The sequence below is a fragment of the Zophobas morio genome, unplaced genomic scaffold (genome assembly GCF_036711695.1).
Source record: "Zophobas morio isolate AGI-343-1 ecotype UQ-CSIRO unplaced genomic scaffold, CSIRO_AGI_Zmor_V1 ptg000300l, whole genome shotgun sequence".
Taxonomy (NCBI): Eukaryota; Metazoa; Arthropoda; class Insecta; order Coleoptera; family Tenebrionidae; genus Zophobas; species Zophobas morio.
The window spans coordinates 55,243-68,080 of NW_026972404.1; the positions used below are offsets into that span (position 1 = coordinate 55,243).

At 19.5% G+C, this 12,838-nt stretch overlaps 1 protein-coding gene across 1 annotated transcript; it reads right to left on the reverse strand.

Moving 5' to 3' along the window:
- Positions 1-1,530: 1,530 nt before the first annotated feature.
- On the reverse strand, positions 1,531-12,731 carry LOC135119729 (uncharacterized). Its single transcript, XM_064044122.1, has 15 exons — positions 12,696-12,731; positions 12,477-12,632; positions 11,474-11,548; positions 11,304-11,421; positions 10,729-10,883; positions 10,228-10,326; positions 9,346-9,476; positions 8,985-9,085; positions 8,618-8,713; positions 8,052-8,133; positions 5,440-5,569; positions 4,130-4,177; positions 1,961-2,021; positions 1,768-1,849; positions 1,531-1,591 (listed from the first exon to the last, which is right to left on the reverse strand). The coding sequence occupies exons 4-15, from the start codon at positions 11,359-11,361 to the stop codon at positions 1,531-1,533; spliced, it is 1,104 nt and encodes a 367-aa protein (XP_063900192.1). The 5' UTR covers positions 11,362-11,421; positions 11,474-11,548; positions 12,477-12,632; positions 12,696-12,731.
- Positions 12,732-12,838: the final 107 nt, after the last annotated feature.

The window sequence follows — 12,838 nt, forward strand, 5'->3', positions numbered from 1 at the left end:
GAAATAAACTAGTATACAAAATTTTCATCATATACAATATCTAAACACTTGGAGTTCATACCTTTTCCTTCGCCTCCAGCCAAATAGCATGACTTCAGTCTTTTCACTCTAAAAAGTTGATTTTATATATTCATTATTGCTGCGAATTCAATATTTAACATTGTGGCAACTAATAACCTTCGAATAGTTAATCTACTTACGTTTTTCATAGGTGACTGCCTAGACCACTACGATCTCTCCTTCTTCCTTTCTTAAATTCTTTTTAATAGCGGTACGATATTGCGTATATAATCTTTGAGTCGTAAAAGCTCATAACTCGAAATCTTCTCAACGTAACTACATCGCAAAGTTTACTTTTTTTATTTAATTGGAGAAAGTATTAAAGATTCCACAATTATTGATTAAAAACTTAACTTGATCTAAAAAATTAAGAACCTAAAGTTTTGAAAAAAAAAACCATTTTTTAATTGCCCGAAACTAGTTAATACATTACAGAATCAAGTGGAGGTCTATAAAAGAAGCCATTTACATCTTCTAAAGCGCTTATAAAATTACTAGGCGCAAGGAACAAGGCAGCTATTAATTATTCTTCTAAAGAGCTTTTAGGGTCACTTACTAAGAATAAAAGTTGATATAAAAATACTCCACTCTTCACTCACACCACGAATTTTGCCCTCGATCAGTATAGTTGAAGCACCTCTTGAAAAAATTTAATTGCATTGTATACTCATATTTTTATTGCTGTGGTGGGGGAGCTTAGAAGTCTTATTGACGTTATAAAACCAAGCTAAATAATTTTGGAAGACCTAATATAATTATATATCTGCTTAAAAAAACCCATAACGAACGGGAGAACGTTTTCATGGACTAATGTTAGTATACAATCTATTTATTTCAACGCTGACAATATACAGTATACTTCAAAATTTAGCATGTATAACCTCCTGAGCCTGCTGTTACTTTAGGGGTTTCTTATCTTTTCTTCCTATATTACTAGCAGTACCACTATTATGAAAAAAAAGTTCACTGGGAAAAAGCAGTAATAATTCAAAAAAGGAAAGGACAGCAAATCGTAGAGTTTTACGTGTAAGTATAACCAATAAACAGGAAATCTTATTTATTTAAAAACAAATAAAGTGGAGAATACCAATGCCTTACTATAAAAGTATTTGTACCTTCAGCTTTGCAAGATAGTGAAAGAGTGAAGGAAGTATGGTGCAAACCACGAGGTGGCCGCGTGGAAAGACAGTTGAAAAAAAGTAAAATGCGCACTTTTCCGTATCAAATAAATTCTCATAATACAAATAAAAATAATAACTTCCTATAGAATAAGATAAACTGACGATGTAAACTACACCAACGTTTCTATTTTGCAGCAATTTTTTTATGAAAAACCAGTTAAAATATAATCTAACAATATATATTCGTATGCGCACACTTGAAAAAGTTTTTTTCATTATATTTTGGTGTGGCACGCGTAATAATAATAAATATAATATAATATTTATTTTTTATTTATATAATGTTCACTTAGGACTTTTCAAGTAATGGCGTTCTATTTCTCTGTGAAACGCGTTCCAGTGTGGGTTTTCTAAAGAAGTGATTACTTTTACTTTATAAAATAAAAAGTATAAAAATATAAATTATAATAATAACGTTTTATTGGCTCTATACTTAAAGTTTATTTTTACTTGCCCGTACGAAATTAACAAAAATAATAGCTTTTTAACAAGAAAATAAACAATAATAATAAAACAAACTATTTACTCTTCATTATTCAGAGCAGTGTCATTATTGGTCTTCTTCCTTTTAGAAGATAATGCAATGAATTCAACGTTTTCATCATTTTCTAAAGATATACAAATATTTTCTCATTAACAAAACTTTGAGAATATTTTCTATACTAAAACTTTTGAGAAGCGCTTTTGCTAAACGCTGAGAAACTGAAAAAAAGTTTTACCAAAAGTCGTCGGTTCTTTGAGTTCTTGAAAATGTTGAATATTATCAGTTTCTTCAGATTTCTAAATAAATAATAATAATAACAATAGTGTAGTAGTAATAATAAATGCATGTGAGAAAGCTAATGAAAATTTTACTGTTCGTAAAAATTACGCAATATATTTATATAATTAAATATAATAAAGTAAAATTATTATTTTATAAAAAAAAATTATTTTTCTTAAAAAATTTCAACTACTTAATAACGTTGATAATAATATTAACGTAAACCCATAACAAAATAAAATAAAAGTTAAAATATTTATAATAATAATAGTAATGTTATAAGAAAAAAAGAATATATAAAACAAATGTATAAGTTAAAACTTTAGTAAATACAAAAAAAATTTTACTTATGAATGTTTACTATTAAACTTTTTGTTATTGCAAATTTTTTTTATATAAAAATAACAAGCTAAGCTTTCTTGTCTACTGCAAATAATATTTACTCTTAGCCTATTTTTTAATTATAAATAAAAAACGTTTAACTTTATAGTTTATTATAGTTACTATAAACAATATTTACTTTAAGTTAATTTTTTATATATCAAAATGAAAAATATTGTAAAATTTATTATATTTGTTGTAATTGAATTTTTAATATATATAAAAAAACCTTAAATTTTATAATTTTATTATATTTATTATAATTAATATCCACTTTAATTTTTTTAAATATATAATGACAAACTATTTACATTTCATAATATTTATTATAATAACTTTATAAGAGATAAAAAATTTGTCAAATTTTGGATATTTATTATTATATATTATAATATTTACTTTAAACTAATTTTTTATATATATAAATAAGAAATTTTTAAATTTCATAATATTATTACATTTATTATAAATAATTTCTACTTAAAGTTAATTCTATATACATAAATTAAAAATTTGTGAAATTTTTTAATAGTATTAGTATATTTATTATAATATTTACTTTAAGTTTTATTAAATTAATAATTAGAAAAAACGTTAAATTTTATTAAATTTTATTACTATTAATAATTACTATAAGTTTATTATATATATATATATTAGAAAAATTTGTCTATTATTTATAATAAAAAACTCTTCTATATTCGAAATTATATTAACAAAAAATTTTTTTTTTACTTTATTTCTATTAAAAAAGATAAAAACTTGTGCTTTATATATTTATTATAATAAACTTTTTTATACTTTTTCTTATAATATTTATATTAAGTTTTATTTTATATATATAAAAACCTGTTTAATATTTCTTATAATAAACTCTTCTATATTTAAGATAATATTATTTATAAAGAATTTTTACTTCAATACATTTATTTTTTAAAAAGTATAATTTACTTTCAATTTCTTCTTTATAATAAATAAAAACTTGTGCTTTTCATATAAATAAAAAAATATTTCATATTAAAATATCCAGAAAAATTATAAAACTTAACAATAAGAATTTCTTACGCTTAAATGACATTGTTATAATTATTACAAAAATTTTATTATATATTTAAAAGTTTTTTTATATGTAGGAAAAATAATTTACTTTTTACGTTTATAATAAAAGTTTTATTAGTAGTTTTTTAATATATAATATAGTAGAAACGCTACACTTTCTAGTAAACTTTTCATATTCATAAAAGAAATATTATTTTTCAATAAACTTTATTTGTTTATAATAAAACTTTATATATACTTAAAGTTTATTTTTTATCTAAAATAAAAAACGTTATTTCGTTAAACAATTTTTTTTATATTTTCATTATATAAACTTTTATAATTCCTTTTATTTTTTCTTTGATTCCTAATAGAAACTTATTTTTTAAGAATTTTATATTATTTTTAATATTAAGTAATTAGTTATATTGTTTTGTTAATAAAAAAAGTTTTTCTTAGTTTTCTTAGTAGATTTTTTTATTAGAAAGATTAAACTTTGCTTATTTTATTATATTATTAATACTTTTTATTAAAAAACTTCTAATAGTTATTATAATTTTATAAATTACTTTTATTATTAGTAGTATAAAAATTTTATAATTAAAAAACCCGTAGAAAACTATAAAAAATAAATCACGAGGAACCGATGTCTCACGTGACACTAAAGAACACGTGATAGTGAAGATATATAAAAAAGAAGTGCAACCAATAAGTTTTGCAGTAGTTTCAACTTTTCTTTTCTTTCTTCAGAACTCTTCAATAATTATAATGGAAAATAAAATAGATAATTAAAAGTTATAAAAAAATAAATAAATAAAAATGGTTTAAACATTTTCAGCTTTTCAGTGAAACTTGAAAAAATATATATATCGCACAAAAAACTCTTTTGCTCATTGATTGGTGATAGGAAAAGTTATATTGCGATTGGATATACGAATGGAAAGCCGAAAATAATTATTTCTTTATCATAACTTTGAGGTAAATTTTGGAAAGTAGTTATATTTGTTTAAAGTTATTATTATTTTATTATAATTTCAAAAACTAATACTTTTATTTACTTTATATTATTATCATAAATATTTATTTTTTTAATATTTTACATAATAATAGAATAATTATTCTTTTTGGGTTGCTATTTTTTTATATATATTAATATTATCATTATGTTATGATATGTATACTTTTATTATATATATTTATATTAGTTCCTTTATATTGATTTAATAATGATTATTATTTATACTATTAATTTTATTATTAAAAATACATTTTTTAGTAATAAATTTATCATATTATAACTTTATACTTTTATTTACTTTATTACAATAAAAAATTATAATTAATACTTTTTTTAATAAAAGTTTATCAATAATATTTATATTTATATTTTTTTTTATAACTTATATTATATTAATTCTATTACATAAATAACTTATTTATATTTTTTAATATAAATATATTATTTATTTTTTATATATATTTTTTAATTTATTATATTTTTTATACTATTTTTGTCATACTTTTCCTATTTATTTGATATTTTACAATTATTAAATAATATATATTTTTTCATATATTTTATATTATTCAAAAAATCTATTCTACTTGTACTTTTTATAAACTTATTAATAGTTATGAAAAGATATAGACTTTTTTTAATAATTATTTATTATTTTACTTTTTATTATATATTTTCTATAAATATCCCAAACAATTTTTCTTATGATATTGTATATTTATACAAATTTAAGGCTTATCATTATTAATACAATTAAATATTTATTAATTTATTTTATTAAAAATTTCTTCTTAACTTTTTACTTCATTATGATAATACTTTTATCATTATTTATAAACTGTTTTTTATAATAGTAAATAGTTAAAGAATGTATAGTTTTCATTTTGCTTATTATAAGAAATTTTTATTATTAAAAAAATCATTTATTTATTATATTATTAAAAAATCTATTGGAATTTTACTTTTTATTAATATTTATTTTTTGTTTTTTAACAAACCCAAAGTGCGGGAGTCTCGTCCGGCAGTGGTACACCCTCGCAAGACGGATAGGAGACCACGTGCTCTCCTGTTTCATTATGAAGTTGGTCCACATGGGCGACCAGCTTATTTCGAGTGTTATTAAGTTCTCTGCAAAAAGTTTATAATTACATTAGAACAGCAAAAAAAAAGTTTTTTTGCGTAATAAAAATTATATTAGAAAATATTTAAAGTATATAAATTAAAGAAATAAATATAAAAAATTAGTAAAGTAAAATTTTTTTTTAGATTAGATGAATTAATAAAATATATTTTACTAAATAAGCAAAATATAAATAAAAAAATAAGTAAAGTTTATAATTAGTATAAATATTAAATTTATGTAATAAATTTATATATTTTTATACGTAAATAAAAGCAAAAAAGTAACTTATGAAAAGTTTTGTTAAATTAAATAAATTTATAAAAATATCAAAGAAAAACAGTTTTTTTAGTTTGAAAAAATAATTGTAAGAATTATTAAATATAAAAAAAAAGTTTCACGTTTTAATAGTCTTATAGTTTTCTTATTAAAAGAATAATAATAAAAAAGAAAGTGAAAAGTAATTAAAATACACTTTAAACTTTATAGAAAATTATAAATATATAGTAATTGTTTTATATAGTATCAAAATGAAAAGAAAAAGGTGTTAAAAAATAATCATGTAATACAAGTTGAAAATAGAAATTTATAATTAAATATTAATAAAAAAAAATAATATAAAAATATTTATAATAAAACTATATATATGAATATATAATAACTGTAGAAGCAAATATTTTAGGTGCACTAAAAAATAAATATATAAAACTTCACATGTTATTTATAAATTGAGTAGATACATAAATAAGGAATTGTTATAAAAATTCATATAATTATTTATATCATAAAAAAATAATTAAAAATATAAAAATGAACAAAATACTTTCAACGTTTTAATTATATTTTATATCAAAATAATATAATAAAAATAGAATTATTGATATTGGAAATAAAAATAATATAAATATTATATATTATTAAAGATAAATTATTTATTTTACTTTTTTATTATTAGTAAAAGTAAAATAATAAAAAATAGAATATTTATAAAATAATACACAAAGTATTAACATGTTAACGTTACTTGTACATAAATATACAAAAATAGTGAGGCAAAAATTACAGGGGTTTATATAATAATGTAATATAAAAATATAAAAGTAAAAATAATTTTAAAAGTAAATAATTGAAAATATAATAAATAATAATGAATATTTATATTAATTTTTATAATAAAAAAATACAATAAAAAAAATAAAAATAAATAATAATAAATAGTAATGAATATGTATTTTATATTGATATTAAAATAAAATACAATATAAAAATAATTTATTAATATTTAATTAAAAAAATAAAAAATACAAATAATAAATATTTGTATAAATTTTTATAATAAAATAAAAATAAAGAAATATAGTTATATTGAGCTTAACATAAATTTAAAATAAAAATATATATATAAATGTAAATAATTATAAATATGATAAATAATAATAATAACTATTTATATAAAATATAATAAAACATTATATTTAAAAATATGATTTATCAACATTAAAATAATAAACAAAAAGATACAAAAGTAAGTAATTATATATTTATCTATATTAAATTTAAAATATAATATAGAAATATAAATATATTTATAAATATAATAATAAAATGTAAAGATAGTTAAAAGCATATAATCATAAGTAAAATAAACAATAATAATATATATATTTATACCGTTTTTAAAATAAATAATAATGAAAATATAAATATATTTAGTATATAAAAATAATAAATTTAAACGCATAAAGTAAATAATCACAAATATAACAAATTATATTATAATAATAATACATGTATGATAATTTTTTAAATAAGAATAATAAAATATAAATATTATCTATACTTTATTATATATAAATAAAAAACGCATTAAAAAATAATAAACTAACAAAAGAATATTAAATATTTATATAAAATCTTAAATAATTAATTTTTTGCTGAATTGTAATTTATTACTTTTTACATTTTAATTACTAAGAAAAAAATTAATTTTTATAAATAAAAGAAGAAATCCTACAAGAGTAAAAAAGGTAATAAAGAATAATGAAAAAAAATTTAAATACTTTTCGCATATATTATTAATTTTATATATATTGTATATAATAATAACAATAATAATAATTATTATTATTATAAATGAATATAGGTTAGGGTTAAAATATAAATGTTTCATATAAAAAACAACATCGCATATTAAATGTATAAATTTAATTAAAAAAAAATAATAGAACAAAACCTTTGCAGGGGGAAAAAATTTTCTTTATTTATATAAAAATGTGAAAACAATAATAAAATCATAATAATTTATGAAAATTTTGCAGTATACAAAGTTTTTCTCTCTAAAAAGTATAAATATTCACTTAATATAGGAAAAACGTATATTTTAATAAATAAAAAGTAAAAAAAAATAATATAAAAATATAAGAAGTATTATCCATAATAAACTTTGCAGTGTAAAAAATTTCTCTATATGAAAAAATATATAAATTGTACTGGTATTCGTGAGAAGCTGAATTATTACGAAGTTGAATAGCCTCAGATATAAAGCTTAACTTTTCATTAATACCTTCTTTCTCTAATAATAATAAAAGTGTGATATATAAAAAATAAATAAATTATATAAAAAAGCAATAATAATTAAAAATAGATATATATATGAAGAAAAAACCATAGTAGTTAAAAAAAAGTGAAAAAGCTTTCTTAATACTAAAAAATAATACTATAATATTAAAAAAAGTTTCTAAAGTAAAACATATTTACTAGAGAAAATTATAACAATAATAATAAAATTGAAAAATAGTTAATTTTAATTAAGTTTAATACCGGTAAAAAATATTGAAAGCAATTTTCTAAATATTTTATTTTGTCTATTAAATATTATTAATAAACTAAAACACAAAAATATTATTAGAATAAGTTATAATATTTATAAAAAATTATTGATTGACAGCTATAAAATTTAATAAATATAAATTGAAAAAAATTGTTTTAGTTTAATAAGACTTTAATAATAATAATAATAGAAACTTTTTATAATAAAGAAGTGTTCATTATAATACCGAAAGAAAGTTTTTCTAAAAATTGGCCAAGTAAAAATTTGCTATCCGTATCATGGTTGTCAAGCGAAGTAGTCAGTTCAGAAATAAAACTTTTTTCTAATAATATTAATAATAATAGTAAAATTTATTATTTTTAAAGTATCTGTCATTATAAAATTATAAAAACTTAAAAAGAAAAACTTTTATTTAATTATTATTTTATTATTGTCTTAAGTTTTTATTAGCGATTATTGAATAATATAGTTTGCAAGACTTTTTTATAAAAGTTTATTTCGTAAATTGTTTATTTTTTTCATTTAATTATTATATTCATGAACTTTTTATATATAAAAATAGAAACAAAATACTTTAAAATATTATAGTAAACCTGAAGATATAAATTCATCTGCTTTAGTTTCCACGAGCTTTTTGTAAGAGCCAATAATATCCGAAACCTTTTTCTCTCGTTGCTCACTGGTGGACTTTGCACTATTAATGTTATTTAATTACTATTCTATATTATTATTACTATTCTTTACTTTTTTCGATATGAAAGTGTTTGCTAAAAGCATTTTATAATCTTTATTTAATTTTTCTATAACAAATCAAAATTAGTTGTAAATAAATTTGGCTAATCGCTACAACCGGTTTATTATACTTTTTATGTGAATATTTTCAGATTATTCTTTCCGCCAGATTACTTTTAATAAGTTCACTATTATTAACGAATTTACAATGTATTGCACAACCTATCAACGTAGTCCACGGCTAGAGTGGCGTCCACTGACAACTGAGAACTTCGAGATTCATTTTCCGATTGTATATTTTTTAATGCGTCCGAATATGAAACCATGTGTTTGGACAAATTATTTGCGTCCATCTATACCAGTGATCGAAAAAATTCATTATTTTTATTGAATATATAAGTTCCAAACAAAATAGATATTCACAAGATAAAGTGTAGCATTACTGTATGATAAGAAAACTTTAAACTTTTTTTATAATTGAGTGAGCAAAGTAATTTTTAATAATATTAAGGGGGGGGTGGTTTTAACAATTTTGCGATCAACCAATCATGATACTAACACTATATGAGAAATGGGAGTCGTTAAATATGACAATTACGGCCAACAACACAATATTTCATTGGCGTCGAAATATAGTTAACCAATAAGCATTAGTTTTTCAGCGCAAAAAAAATTACATAGTCTATAAGAACCTCCAAAAATTTTATGATTGATATTAGTAATCTACAAGAAATATATATTATATAATTTTTTAACGAATTCATAATAATAAAATTGTTTTCACTAAATCACTTAACAAAGAAGAGTCACAAATATGTTTGAAACTTTCAAAAATTATTATAATAATTGTAAAATATAAGTGTAAGCTCATTGGCTAAAGAGCTAGCATTAAAAAAAACACCGCTTGTTTATAATTTAGCCCAATTAAAAAGCTATAAAAAAGGGAATCAGTAAAAGAAATATAATCCACTAAATTTAAATACTGAAAAAGAATGCATAAAATATTTTACTAAAATTAATGAAGTTACTAATAAATATTTAAAAAAATTATAACAATCATAATTTTTTAGATGGAAATAACCAATGAGTACAACCATTAAATACCTGGATGTTAGCAAGAAGATTATTGGAAATATTTTCAATCGAATTTTCCACCAATTGGAAATTAGATTTCATATAAGTGGCAAACTTCTCATCTCCTTGCTTTAGTAAAAATTAAAAAATTTCTTGCAGTAAAAATAGTGAAATTGACAAAAAATATTGGGAAGGTTTTACTTAGCATATTTCGTAATAAAAAAAAATTGCTTGTAACGATCAATAAACAAATTTCATTGGTTATAAAATTCAATTCTTGGCTTTCCTTTTTAGTAAGCTTTTACAATTAAAATAATGAAATTTTTAAATTACCCAAAAAATTTCTTTTGAAAATAAAGACATAATGATAATGAAAAAATTTGTTTAAGTAAATGCGAATAAAACTTTTGTAATATAAATATAATAATTATTTACCAAATATTTTGTATCATACAAAAATGTGAATAAAAGATTACACAATTTCATTATATTATTTTATATACAAGTAATATTAACAAGTAATAGCAATACCTGTTCAGCAGAAAAGTAAGAATCCAGTACCCCTCGAAGTTTTTCCAAAAGTTCTGCTTTAACAGCTTCGCGATGCTGCGTGCGATCGAGAACCTGATTAGATAAATATTGCTTTACTGTTGAGATGGTTGTTGTTTGAATCGAGAGAAGATCATCTAATAATAAATAAAATGTTTGATAAAAGTGTTTTTCAAATAATAATAAAAGTAGTAATAAATATAATAATAACCGTAAAATTTTCAATTTTACTAAGTTATTAGTAGCAATTTAAAGGCTTTAGTATAAAAAAGGTCGGCTTAAGCGATATAATGATCCAAATAATAAAGGTGGCGCAAATTTTTAAGCATATTTATAACTGAAGTATAAAGTTTACTACAATAAAAAAAAGTTTGCATAATTATTATTATCGTTAAATAATATTTCCTTGTAGTGTTTCTTTTAAAAAGTGTTCAGAATAATAATAATTAACAAAATAAAGTAAGCAGAAGCGCTCTAAAGCTTCTTAAGTATACGTAAAAACTACATAAATAAAAATTTTAGCCAATCAAAACCACAATAAGAATAAAATGCATTACCCAACTTTCTATACAGTTCTGAAGAGGAGTTAGTTTGTATATTATTTAGTGAATCCATTTCGTGAAGACATTGGTCGAGCCGAGAGAATAACAAAGTCCTTTTTGCTTCTATATTTTCCTTATAAGAAGTTGGAAAATAATAATAATAATATTAAATAATAAAAGGATACAATAATTTTTAATAACTCGTCTTTCAACTTCCCAAAAAGTTCTTGTAAAGTTCGATCATTAAAAACAGCTTCTACCTTTTAAGGAAATTATTTATATAGAAATAATACGAATACATTTTTTATTAAAGCTTTCAAGAAAAAAATTGTATAAAAATAATAAATGTTAAGAAAATACATAATAAAATGTAATAAAATATATTAAAAAATATATATTCAATAAAATTTCCTAAAGAAAAAGACTAATAACAATATTTTGTATAATTCATAACGTCATTGAGCTTTGATTGGCTTTAGCAAACTATATTCTTTAATTTTTTACACCAGTTTACAAATTTATGAACTAATTACGTTATCCGATCAGATATTTTATGGTGTTTGATTGGGTTAGCAATTTCATAACATAAGAAATTAGCTCTAAAAATTTTATGCACCATTAAAGGAATTTATAATTAAAATTTTTTCACGCATGCATAAATTTTTCTATAATACATAAAATATATTTTTTTTCTGTATTATTGCTATTGCTATTATTGCTATTATTACCATCAGTAGTAGTAATAAATATATTTGATAAAAATCCCAAAAAAAGATACAAACACGATATATATAAAAAATAATAGAAATATAAAACTAAATTCTTTTAACATACTTTAAATATTTAGTAAGCGCCAAAAAAAGAAGAATATACTAACTGTTAAAAAATACGTAAAGTATAAAAATATTAACTAAACGAACTTTAAAAATATAATTAATAAAAAATTATCGTAAAAGTGTGTATAAGTAAGTCAAAAGTTTAGTGAGTTACCAAGAAACTGCACGTATATAAAATAAAATACTATAATATTTTATTATACGAGTAGATACAAAAATAAGAAAAAAAAGAAGTAAAAAGCAAAATTTATAATAGAAAAAATAAAAAAGTTTATTATTTAAAAATATTGATATAAATTAAAAAAATAAAGCACCAATAAAAAAAAAAAAAAGCAGGCATAAGTTGTCGAACTTTTTGGGCGTGGGACAAACTTTTTAGCGCGCCCACTTGTGCTAGTTGTGCGTCGCTATTGGTTCGAGCCTTTTCTATAGTCTGATGGTTTAAGTTTTCTGAAAGTTCTTTAAATGTTTCAACTTCTCTTTTAACAACTTCAGTAAAATTTTTGAACTTTTTTTAAAAAATAAAAAAAGGCGTAAAATAAATATAAAACAAATATAACAAAGGTAGTACTGGTAAAGAAAAGTTTATATTAAGTTCGTCTAAAAGTTGAGAAAAAAAAGATTCACTTTGGCCCTGAAAGTTTTTTAATGAATCTTCTAAACTAGTAATAAATATAAAAATATATAATTATTAAACTAATAAGAAAAGATATA